Genomic DNA, 13,748 nt, shown 5'->3' on the forward strand with positions numbered 1-13,748 from the left:
GGTATTTTTTGTCACCAAAGAAGTGGAAATCTCTGATGCTGCCACTTGTCTGGACCATGGTTGCATCTTCTCTTTCTTCAGTTTCCTACCTTGCTGCCTTGTCCTCCATACCCCTATGCTCTCTGTCTCTCCAAAAAGCTTTCCATCTTGCTAAATTGTATGTAATATATTAAAAGATATTTTCTTTTAATTATTCTGAGATAGTTTGGTTTTACACATCTGCTCAAAAACAGATCATCAGCCATTTCAGCCTGGGAGCTGGGTTTCTCTCCTCTCCCCTCATGTCCATGCTCCTCTGCAGCCACTGCAGATCCTCTCCACCAAATATTTCTTCCTTGTTTACTATTCCTTGCACTGACTATCAAACTAAAATCTTTGACTTTCCTCATAAAGTATTTCAGGCAATACTTCTATTTGAGATTAGTTATTTTCTTTTAGGCAGAGTAATATTTTAATAGGAGTCACACAGAATTACATTATACAGATTTGGGTTATTTGGGATTTCTGCAGAGAAACTGATTCTTTATGTAAGGGTCTTCATAATATAAATAAGATTTTTCAGTGGTATAGCAAGTTAAAAAAAATCACTGCTGAATGTGATTGAAAAAACTGAAGTAGATTGAAACCCCTTTTGCCTGAATAAATTTTAATTGCATAATCTTGGCAATACACAAAATAAAATCAAAGCTACTTTTGAAGAAGCAATATCAAGTTTTATCTACTGCTTATCTGATAGAAAATAAATGTCAGCTGCTGCTGAATGGGGAGGAGGAAAAGATCTTCCAGATTCTCATAGCACAGAGATTTCATACTAGATATTTCTAATGACCATTCAAGAAGGTTTTTAATTATGAGATACTATGCCTGCTTCTGAATAGCCAGGGAATGGTACAAAAATGCAATTGGCAGCAGAGGAGTGCAAATAAATCATTTCAGAGACAGAAAGAAAATTCAATCTTAGCAACAGTTATGTAAGAGGAACAAAATATGTATAACAGAAACAAGACATCATTTAGTCTCTCGAAAATATAATTTCTAGTGAATACATTTTACTCAGCACTGCAATTTGTAATTCAATATGTGCATAATCCATAATTAAAATATCATTATAATTAACTTTGAATTACACAATCTTGCATCTTTTGTTTCAAAACTAAAGAATGCTTATTGTAAAAGCTGTTCTTCAGTGTTTCACAGTGGTGTTCCCTGCCTTGATTTAACATGCTTGACTTACTGACTGAGTCTGTTCTATTTCTGGCTCTTGGACTGCTCTGAGTCTGTGGGGACTGAGAGGCTGAGTAGGACTACAGATGCACATCTGTGGAAGGTTTTATGCGTGGATTTTTTTTTTTTTTTCCCCTTGGTAAACTGGGAGATTATGATTGATGAGCCCAGCATTAGGGTAATGTTATCAGGGACACTTTCTGCCTCTGTCCTTTGTACTGTTGCTGAGGTCAGACCATAATCATGTTAGCATTGAACATAGTGCTTTATTAATGTTTCATGAGTAACTCCATAGTAATCAGTCTAGCTTTGTACGGATAAATAAAACTGCTACAACAATCCCTGATGTATGCATCGAATGTTGAAGATAATGTAATAGGTCTTAAAAGTAACTTGACTGTCTTTTCCAGTCTTTATAATAAGTCTAATTTTCACAAGTGTAAAGGAATCTTTTGATGGAAAACCATTTCTACTTCCACTTCCATGTTTAGTTTGAACTGTAAAACAACCAGCTGAACAATCAAATTATGTAATAGCAAATCCCTGCCTGCTATTTATTCCTTTGCACAGAATTTTAGTAAAGCTCATTAACCAATTGGTTAAATTGTGCTGATTTATGACACTACCTCTGTGATGTTTCCTAGGCTGTTCTGTGCTTTCTTTGGTAAGTATCAGGATGAAATGATGGAATTCTTGCTGTTCTTTAAAGAAAATGCTTACATTCATAAATGTGCAAGTAGTATATAAGGATGTGTATTTACTCCCACATAAAATTACACATAATATATGCCTGCAGAAAGCACCAAAAAAACCATGAACAGAAGAAAACAGCTTTAGCTAGGGGGAAAAAAGATCCCCCTGTGTGTTATGCACTACCACATAGGATTCTTCCCACTGAAATGAAATTACTACTGCTGATTTTATTAGATAAGGGATCAAGATAACCCTTACTTGAAATATTCCTTAGTTTTCTGTAAACATATTCCCTACTTGCTTTGCCAAGCTGCTGTAGAAATTCCAGGCTTGCACAAGCCTGCTGTGTTTTACACGTCAGCATCACACCCAGGCTATTTTTTTTCCGCAAGATAGATTCTTGTATAACAGCCAAAGCCTGGCCTGGGGATGACCTAACTGAATAATACATCTGCTGGCCGGTTCAAATAATGGAATCAGACATTAGGTAGGGAATGTCAAACTTTCCAATCCCTTTGTTTTTGTTCCTTCGACCAGTTTCAGCCTAGTGACCAAAAAGACAGGGTACTGGCAGTTTGTTGTGTGTGTTAATAAAACCCTACATGAGGAAGTTTTCCTGAAAAATTATTACACATTCAAATTATTGCATTTTCAAAATGTAATTCCATTACTTCTTACTACAAATACTATCTGCTTTTCATGAAAAGGATTATCCTTCTTTAGCTACTTGCTCTTCATAATAAGCTTTGTAAAATACTATGCATATATCATGCTCTTTAAACTCCCAAAGTTATTCACTTTGCTTTTATCCTCTGAACTCCATCCAAATGTGAATGCTTCTGTTTTCTAGATACCCAGAAGTGAATCCAATATTCCAGGTGCAGTCTCAAAAGGACCATAGATAGGTACAACTCTTTACATCCTCTGTGATGTAATGATTCTCTATAGATGGCATCAAAATACACTTATTTTGGGTTGATATAGAATTACAGAGTTTATCTAATCTTATTGCTGTTCATTGTCACTCCTACCTTGCTACTGCTCTATTTTTGGCACTGTTTTTGTTTCTAGACTTCTGTTTCTTATCTTCAGTTCTTTCCTCCCAAGGTGATTTTCAGTCTATTTTCTGCATCTAATTCAAATATATCTATGCCTCTTTCTCCTGTTTTGCAGGCAGTTCCTAACTTTATTATCATTTGCAAGCTTTCTGACTGCTCATTTGAAGATAGCAAGTATCTGTGTGGATATGAATTTTAGCTACTGATCATGCTCTTGCTAAAAGTAGATGATGGGGTGAATAAAGGCCATGCAGAAACTGCCTTCTGGCAAAACTGTACAAGAATAACATAATGCTCACATCCTTGAGGAAAGGGCTGGAAAACAGTAGAGGAAGGGTGGGTCTGATATAAATGGGTGATAATTTGTGATTTTAGGATCTGCAAAGTACTTAGTTATGTACTGTAATTGTGACACTACTCTAGTCTTAACATCACTTTGTCTGTCTCCTGGCAGTCTGAGCATACCTATACACATGTGGAATCAGTCATTATCTCACTGTCAAGTCCTGTAGCCCTAAGGAGGCCTAAATGCTATACTCTAAATTTGTATAAGCAGCTGTTTTCTTCAACAGCACAAACTGTTCTGTGGAGAGCTGCTATGCTACTTTCCAAAAAGCAGGAATTGCACAAGGGAAATTAAATGAACTAAAGCTTAAGCTTTTTTTCAGGTGATCTCTTATCACATAGTGCCTTTTGCCCTCCTAGTAATAATTACAACATTGTGGAAAGAAAATATTAATAAAATGCAATTTAAGAAAAAAGGAAGATTCTTTACAAAATTTAAGAATGGGAGTCCTTAATATGCATTTTTCATTATATCCCCCAATAGGTGGCAGCTTGCTTCTCCATTTTCACCAAGGAATCACGCTTCTGCTCTTTCAGATGTCAAAACTAAACCTCTAGGTCAACTTTAGCGTGTCTTATGCCTGGGTTCAGTTTGGGTTTAGCCACAACCACAACCCAAAAAAAGGGCTCTGTGCAGCAACATAGGCACTCCAGAGACACCAACCTGTGATTGCACATCCCACCCTTGAGAATTCTAATGGACTCCAGTGATCCTTTCAGTACACATCCTTCTTTTCTAGGAAAATTGCACTTGAATTTATTTTCATCAGCTGTGACAATTATTTGTTTTTAAAAAAGAATTTTCCAATGTATGCTGTATAAGAGAAATCAGCCAAGAAATGTTCAGCTTCTTCCTGTCAATGACAGACTAATCTGTCAATGACAAAATACATTTCTCCTGGTTTGTGTAGTACATTTCATATGTCTCAAGTGATGAGGTTGCCATCACTTCCTTAGGAGACTCTTCTACATATGTCAAACCACTTATTCTTCTAAACGGAGGACACTTCTAAATCGTCTATATCTATGAATAGGTTTATTTTTATAATGTTCATCTATTCTTTTCAACTTCATAGAGCTATTTTTTCCTATCAACTCCTGAAGAACAATTCTCTTTAAAGAGACAGTTCTTAAAATTAAATTACAAAACGTATTAAAAAAAAAACCCTCAACAAATCAACACAGCTAGATTTGCAATGCTACCACAAAAGCACTCTGGGGAATAATGCATAAAGTGAAAAGTTTTGCAACTGTATGGAAACTCACAGCTTACTGAAATCACAGTCCTGACTCTTTAAGAGAAGCAATATGCATTTTAAGGAAGAGCCATTTCCAGAACAAAACCATAAATTGAAGTATTGCTGGCCAAAGCATCTGAATATACATTGCTGTTCCTAAAAATTATTAAAAGCATATACATGTTTTAACTTTACCAATAAAAAAATAATTATCAATCACATTTAAAGAAAAAAAAATACACCAGAAATGTTCTTTCTGCTTAAATTCTGGAGGTCTCATGATGGTTTACAGAGCAGTTCTTTTGCAGAATTTCTTCAAAGACTGCAGTTGTTAGCTTATGTTCACATTTCTACACTTCCAGTTCATCTCTGATGTATAGTATTTATAGTATTCTTTTATTTTCTGATGTAGAAGATTGTAAGGAGGAACAGACATAAATCTTTCAGGCTATCTTGTATTGCCAGGCTCATGCACGTCTGTGCTTTTTCATGAGAGTAAATAACTGAATTTAACTTTCCATAATTTTGGGCACCTGGAAGGAAAATCTGCTATAAAATAAAAGGTTCTGTCAAGCAAGACAGAATTCAAATTCCATTTCATTTTTAATTTTATTTCTCTAAATCTAGTTCTAAAGAGACGAAAAACAAAATTAGGTTAGCTTGCTAAAACACAGAACCCCTTAGACTAAATTAAAGTACAGCTTACCATCCTGTTGATACGGACAAAGTCTTCAGGCTTCTTGGCCCACGGAGGGAGATCAACATCATTTACAACAATTTCATCTTCCCTGATTCCTAGATTATATCCATTACTGTTGACAAACATCTCGGGTAGGTAGTAAAATTCTGGAATTAATTCCTAGCAGGGAGAAAACACACAATGAGACTTCACATTTAACAGAGATGCTAAATGGTGCTCCCAAAATCAGGCTCTCTTGTACTACATATTAAAGCATCCCTCATTTTGTTTATGTTTGTGTGCACCTTTTTTAAAGAAATTTTGTAACCCACCTTCTTTAATTTACGGTCAAATGTGTTCCACATAAGGAAATACTCAAACTTTGTTTTTCCCATATCTCTTTTTATGAAAAGCACAATTTTAGACAAGACAGTGCATATGAGTAAAGGAGACTTCTTCAGAATAACAGGTACAAGAAATTTTATGTTAAGCCTTCAATATGAAAATATATTGGATTTTTAAATTATTATTTAACAAAAATATGTAAAAGGGGAAAATTTGCAGATATAAGTGTCTTGATTTTACTTTCCTTAATTCTTTAATTGCATAACAAAAGTTGATTACCTATGTAATGAAAAAAATACATGATGAATGATCTTTTTCTATTGTAAGAAAAAATCAAGAATACACAGAGGGAAAAATATCAGTACAACAAATGTCCTTCAAACAGATATACATGATACCTAAAATGTGAAAGATCAGTAACTGAAACATATATAAAATTATAGATAACTGAGGGTGTGAAGTTTTTCCAAATTTCCAGGATAGCTTAACAGGAATACACTTTGACATAATTAATATTGCTCCTGAATATTTATTCCTGTTATTTTAGCATTAAGTATTGAACTGCAATAGAAACATAAATGCCTTAAAGACCACTATCTCTTCTCTAATATCCAGATATGGATTACATTCATTAAATTTCATTGTTAAAAGCATTATGGTGCTCAGTTGTGCAACATGATCAAAACGATGACACAGCACCTGAAATCTGAGTCTCTTTGTGGTCCTTTCAAAGGCTGCAGACATGCAAAGCAAAAAAAAAAAAAAAAAAACAAAAAAACAAAGAAAAACCCACTGCAGACACAAACTTATCTAATTAAATCTGATCTGCAACTCCATAGAGAATAGAGCAGTTAAAGCATCCTTTCAAATTTATTAAGTTAAAAAAAGGAGAAGAAGAAAAAAAAGTGTATTCGTTACAATTTTAAGTATGTTTAGGAAGGCAATTTAATTACTTCTTTACATCATAATATGCTAATATAGGTTAGACTAAAATGCAAATCTAATCAGTATCTAGCTAGTATAAAACATTAACCAAGTGAGACATGCCTGGATCTGAATAACTCGTTATGAAACAAGCTGCAATTGCAAACAGGAAAAAAAAATCAGATGTAGTCCATAATAAAGCAGCAGCTAGAGAAAAGCCAAAATAAGAGAAACCCTGACTATCTTATAATGTTAAAATAAAAGAGATTAATTTAACACCTGTCTTAAGTTTTATTATATACATCTCTAATTGATTCAGAGCATTTCTAAAAGCAATCATCCTCCCTCCCCCCAAAACATGATTCACTAAAACTCAGGTTCCAAAGAAACCCCTTTGGTTTTCTCTGATGGAGCTCAAAGAAGAATGAATGATCCTCAGTTGGAGAAAACTATACAGAAATCTTTCAAGACTTCAACAAATCACTGACTGAGAACTCACAGCCCAACATACGCTACCACACAAATCAGTGACAAACTAAGAGCATTGCCTTAAAAAAAAATAGTTCATAAGGACCTCAGAAATACCAAAAAGTCAAAGTCAATCTTAAAGCCAATATTCAAATGAAACAGAATTTATTAAGGAAAAAGTTAGCAAAGTTTGTTTCTACTTTGTATAAAAGCCTTGAAGCACATACCACTGGTTCCGATAACTATCAATTTTTATTCAATGTGGTGGCATACTAACCTGCAACCAAGTTACTAACCATACTACCACGGCAACCAAGTCCAAGGTTCTATTAAAGAAAAGTTATTTGTTAAATTTCTTTTTCAATTTTGAATGTCACAGCATGTAACTGTGGACTTTTACCTCTAACATACCTGAAAGATCTGTGCTACCCAGAGACACATCTAGTGTTTAACTGAATTCTACTAACCTTCTGGCTCTAAGGGTATCTTGAAACAAAGGGATTTAAGTCACTGAGTATTTTTAATGGTATTTCTATTTAGTAAGTTTATCTTTGCTGCTCTTTGCTTTCAGGGTAATTTAATGTTCCCTTGTCTGGTATAGCAGAAAACATAAATAGAAATAGGATAAACAAAAGTATGTGATGAACTTTCTTTATAAGATTTATTGTGTTGTGTATGTTTAGTTTGAACTGTCTTATTCCTGTGCTCTGGAAATTAACCAGTGCCAGACTTCTAAATCCTCTTCAAATAACACTCTCCCTAGAATCCTAATCATTTCAGTTACACATCTTCTGGTAGGTTGTTTTGGTATTTTTTGTCAGTCAAAGTAAAAAAACCTTAAACACAGTATTTTAAAAAAATTACCTAAACCACTGTGTTATAGTCCCAGCATTCTCTTCAATGTTATTTCTAGAGCAGCCTACAATTATGTTGCTTATTTGAGTACTATTTAGCATGAATTGAACCTTTTCTTGAAATGTGAGCCATGTTGCATGTGACCTTTCCCAGATACTTACATATTTCCCATACTTTGTATTAACCATTCCTTTTTCTTTCAGAGCATTTGATATTCCTCTTGTAATTTTGCTCTTTACTATTTACTAGACTAAGAAACCACAGTACTTAAAAATAGATCAGATAAATACACCCTCTTTTCTTTTTTAGAGGATGAATTTAAATATACCAAAACAAAGGCCCAGTATGAAAGCCTGTGGCACTTTGTATGTATGAACTTAAGATTCATGTATTTAACTACTTAGAAGTATAGAAAATACAACCAATCTAGAGATGTGTGATGGAAATTTTGTTTTTAAGTGTACACTGTTTATTCTGCTGTGACAAATTGAAGAAGCTGTCTCTTCTATCTCATGCCAATGGCAGGCAGTGGCTGGGGATAGAAGGGCAAATATTCTCTCCCCCAGGGTGCCCGAGCATGTTTCACTAAGAGAAGTATAAACTGGGAGAGGCAGAGAGTGGAAGGATTAGCAAGGACAGTGAGGCAGCAGGGTTGGAGCCCAGGAGGTTTCTGGGAAAAGAAAGGAGCAGACAGGAGTGAACCTCAGAGGAGACAACAAGATGACAACTGGGGCCCAGAGAGAATTGTGTTAACTAAGAAACCACTGAAAGCTTCAAGAATGTACAAAAGAATTCAGGGAAAGATAACACTAGCAAAGGCTAGAGTTATTTTCAAAACCTATTAACATTTTTCTGAGCCAGAGTTTGGATTTTGTTTCACAAATGGGTATGTGCCAATTTATAGTCTAATAAAGACTATGACTAGAGAGAGCAGCTCCTTTGGTGCTTTTTCTGCTATGGATAGGAAACAGATACCTCAAATAAATAGCTGTTTCAGGGTGATATTTAGAGAGATGACTGCATCCATTCCTCCATTGCAGATGAGGTTCAGCTATGACAGCTAACTTGCAAGATAACTTGTCTACCCTGTTGTCCCAGAATTTGAGTGAGAACCATTCCACAATTCTTCCATCAACTGGTCTCAACATTCTTCATCTGGGGAAGTTTTACCTAACAACTGGCCTGAATCTTTCAATATACATTCTAAGTCCATTTTCCTTTATCTAGCTATCAATCCATCCCAGAGAATAAATTAATATTTTCTCTTTGCATTGTTTATTACATGTTCGAAAAGCATTATTTACCAGATTTACACCCTTCAAGCTCCTAAAAGTCTAAATTAAGGACGATGATTTATTTCTCCATTGTTTTTGTTACAGAAATGCAAAATATTCCTCTAACCTTCCCAAATCATCTAGCAGAATTATTGCTGAACAGTCCATAACTTAATTTACTTATTTATATACTTTGGCCATATCATATTTTGTCACGTGTTCATCACACAGAAGCCAAAATAAATGTTTTTGTCAACCTTTGTAGTCTTTACATTGGCGATGGAGATTGCGTACTTTTCTGACAGCATCTGCTATTTTTCATTCATTGCAGAGCAGAGTGTAATTTGTCATACAACACAGCTTTTTACAAATCCCCAGTTTCATACTTCAGAAGTGTCATTGTTAAATTCACCCTGAAGATAGGGACAAGGAGACTCAAAAATTAGCAGGGGAAAAATGTATCTCAGAGATAGCATTTACGTCAAGGGATAGGACACAGAGGACCTTCTCTCTCCCAATCTGCTTTCTTCTTGACAGACAAAATAGTTGATAAGAGGTTTCTTAAAACTCTTATTGCACCTTCAGTGGCACTAGTGCTAAAAGGTAAATGTAAAGCCAGATCAGAAATGCTAGGTTGAAGCTACTATGACTTTGAGAAATTTAGGTTCCAAGCTATAAATGTTCATGAAACACAAATCTCGAATAATTTTTCCTACAATACACACGTTGTGTCAGCCAATGCAAATCAAGACCTGAAAGAAAATATCAAAATAAACCAACCCATAAAACAGCTTCCCTACAAGTTACATCATTTATCAGGCATAAAATGAGGGATTGCAAAGAAAGAAGACACAGAAAACCAATGTTCTTTTAAAAGCCTGGCATTTTTAAAATATTCACATACCAATTAAGCATTTTAAATGCATGTGTTATTGTATGCAACTCAGCTGACCTATAATTTGGCATTAACTGACACTATTCAGTAAATGCTATTGGTTTCATTACTCTTGCCAAAACATATCAAAGGTTCTAAATAAATCTTTCTGAATCCATTACCTGTCATGGATAATTTCTTAACCACAAGAAATACCTAGATTTTAAAGAGTTAATAAAAATAGGGATTTTAGTGATCTAAATCTATTTGCAGTAATTTCTGTCTAGTTGTCCTTGACATTTCACCAGCTGGTAACCTCCTCTGCTCCCCTTTCATTCACACTTCTAATAAGACAGGTTAGCTTTCTATCATTTAAGAGTCAGCTGCCTTTCAAACTGCTCAAGAAGCTTTCCTCTTTTCACATGAAGGATGATGCAGTAAAGCTACTGAAGGGTGTATAAAAAAAGAAGTAAAATGAATATTATAACAGACATTTTTTGTCTGTAAATGTGATCTCTTGCTTATTTTAATAGCTATACTAAAACCCCAAGGTATAGTTAACAGTATTATATGCCTTGTGTTTTCGTATAAGAAAACATCCCCCAAATGCATTTTCTAATTTACAAGCCTGTGACAAATCCAAACTGCTGAGAAATTAAACTTTAAAAATATGTCTTCAGGTGATAGAGGACTGCTATTAACACTATTATAATTGCACATCATTTGCATCAAACCTGAAATTTCTGTTTAATGTTTTTCTAAGGGTATACCATTTTATGGCCTCCCAATGAAATCAAATTCAACCCAGACGTTTTCACTTTTCTAGTATAATTCACTTCAAGGTTTTAAAACTTCCATTTCTTTTTCTTTCTTTCTTTTTCTCCTGAAAGGTTGATCCCCTGGCATCCATTAACTCCACAAGAGTCTAGCACTGGGTCAATGAGTCAGTCATGAGTTCCTCCATTTCACACTGAGGCACTTTACTGACATTTTGTCAGAGCTACCTTTCTAACTTCTAAACAGACTATTCAAAAAGTAATATAACAAGTTTGAGGGGTATTAGGAAAGATTAGTGTCTGAATAGAAGGTTCTGGGGAAGTCAATGTTACCAAAAACTGGAGGGAGGTGGGGGAAGGGGAGAGGTTAGAAAGGAAAAAAATGTGCAAGCTGACTGGCCAAGTTATGGTCATTTCCGGGTGACTTGCTTCCTCAAAGGTCACCCCGCAAACGTTCATTCTTCCTCCAGCTTGTACTGATTATCTCCAGAGAAGGTCGATGTTGATAAAGGGAGACACAATAAAATAAACTGTGTTATCCAGGTTCTCCCTTGTGTGTTACCGCTCTTACACAGCACATACCATATTAATTCTGTTTCATCCACTGTAGGTGAATGAGTTTCTTGAAAATGAGCCAAAAAGAACCTGAGAGTAAGGAACAAAATGGTCTAAGGAAATCTCTAATCCTTTGCTGAGCAAAGTATAATCATACACTACATTTTTCAAAGGTGGTCTACTTTTTGCCACAATTTGAGAAACCAGAATTACAGCTTGTTTTCAGGCTGATCAAACTACTGCCACAGATCTATTTTCATTAGCTCAGTGTGAAATAATTTAGTTCCAGAAGAGACTACACATATTTAAAGGGCAGAGGGAAGGCAGGAAAAGAAAGGGAGAAAGAGAGAGGGAATGCCAGAGAGGACACAAGCATGGGAGGAAAGAAGCTGGACCCACAGAGATATACATTCTTTTGCAAATTTCAGGCATTTGGTTTTTAAATTTTAATGCAGAATTCTGTGGAAGTGGTTTGGACATAATTTTTTAGACAACATTGAGGTTGTTAAAGAACAGCTATGGAAAGTGTCTGCAGTACTTAACAATCTCAGTTCATTAGTTAAAATTGACCTACTTCAGCACTTACTGAAGCACTTGAAAATAATGTACCTCATAGCCCTCTTTCTTAAACAGTAACTGATACAAAAAACCCTCCAGATTTTACTTTTCTAAAAAAAAATATTTTTTTTAAATTAGACTTTGTTAATAAAGAATAAAGACAATTCATATAATTATTTATTACAGTACTTGAGAACAAAAATTGTGGCCATCTTCCAACACACAGCAGTGAAGAATGTCAGATTAATTCATTACACACACTGTTCTAAAATTATTTCATAACCTGTGCCACAATAATTAATGAAATTAGTAAAATCAGAGATAAATGTACTTAAAGCAGCTCAGATGAATTTCAAATGTATGATAAGGAAAACATGAATAATGAACACTTAGCTAGTCTTTACGGTTTTCAAAGTTTACTACTTTGATGGATAGCCTGTGTTCCATGCACTAAATATTTACTATAAAGACTCAAAAAATCTTTAGAATGGGAAAAGAATTTACAGCATGTGTATCACAAGGAAATCCACACTGCCAAGCCCTTTCCCCCATGTACAGCTACATGTGGAGCCAGAAGGAGCTACACAAGTGTGCAGAAAACTTTAACAGATTACACGCCTTCAGATTCTGTACTCACAAACAACCTGTACACATATTCTCTTTTGCACACTCTCTACTTTCTAATAGAACTGCTGAGTAAATAAATACTAGAAGTTGCCAGACAGCTGACCAATAGTTTTTGAATGATTCACACTCTCAGACCTGAAGCTTTTCTGTCGTGCGAGACAGTGGATGCTGCTCTTAGGACAGTGACAAAAATGGGCAGAAATTTCAAGGGGTTTTCCTAGTAGTTCCCCAAAACTCATTGCTTTTTAAGTCCCTGAAAACTTGGATAAAATGTTTGAAAAGAGTGCAAGGCATTCTAAGCAGTAGCACAACTAATCTGAAAAAAAATGAGGTATTAGTAGTATTAATAATAGTTAATTTCCCTATCATTTTGCAGAATGAACTTCAAAGCCTCAGGGAAAAGTTGGCCCTGATGTAATGGCATTGAGAAATGAAGTTCATTAAGATCTTAAGCAACAAACAACAGCAACAATTAGCTGCTATACTCATTCTTGATTGATCACTAAGAAATACAGACTCTGCAAATTAAAGGGCCTTGACAGTACTTTGCCAGTATACTTTGAAAAATAAAAAGTTTTACATATAAGGAGTTTGCTACTTCCCTTTTTGGGGATATTCAAACTCAGAGAATACTCAACTTCCCCCTAACTTTTCATACTCTCTTGCTTAAACGAGCGTTTTTCAACTCTGATCCCTTTCCTCTGAGGTTTACCTCTTTGTTCTCTGACAAAGAATTCTTCTCCCTTTCATATGTTTACATATTTCATAGCACTTATGTGTCTCCACTTTGGACATTAATTACCCTACACATACACACATTTTTCTACCTGTATCCAACTCTCAAAACACATTTTTTGTTCCTATGGCTAACTCCAGTTTAGGCATGGAATTAGCTTGATGGTTTCCAGCACAGAAACCACTAAGCTTTGTTTTATCCAGCAAGAATTCATACTGAAAACTGGACAAGGGAAAGGAGAAAAACAATAACATATGTTCTCTGAGAATATAATAGCTCTGAATGAACAGACTAATCAGACTGTTTCAGGTGGAAATTTGATTCCATGAGATGCTCTAGTTGTTATAACCTAAGGATAAAACTTTGGTAGCCAGACAAGCTTTGTGCCATCCTGTTGATCTTAAAGTTTCCTTCTTAAACTGAAGAAAACAGAAAATGCATTGACGTATTTTGCTTAGGCTATTGAAGTGTATCTCAGTAGATTTATTCCAGTAGTGGCTTTGTATTAATATGCAATAA

General features: G+C 35.0%; 1 protein-coding gene across 1 annotated transcript in view; it reads right to left on the reverse strand.

The window, feature by feature from the left end:
• Window positions 1-13,748, reverse strand: part of NBEA (neurobeachin) — a 453,768-nt gene that overhangs the window by 49,807 nt on the left and 390,213 nt on the right. Inside the window, exon 47 of the mRNA XM_083884753.1 lies at window positions 5,265-5,417. Within this exon, the coding sequence (XP_083740879.1) occupies window positions 5,265-5,417 (153 nt within the window). The remainder of the gene's footprint in view (window positions 1-5,264; window positions 5,418-13,748) is intronic.

This window comes from Zosterops lateralis (assembly GCF_965231275.1).
Source record: "Zosterops lateralis genome assembly, chromosome: 2".
Lineage (NCBI taxonomy): Eukaryota > Metazoa > Chordata > Aves > Passeriformes > Zosteropidae > Zosterops > Zosterops lateralis.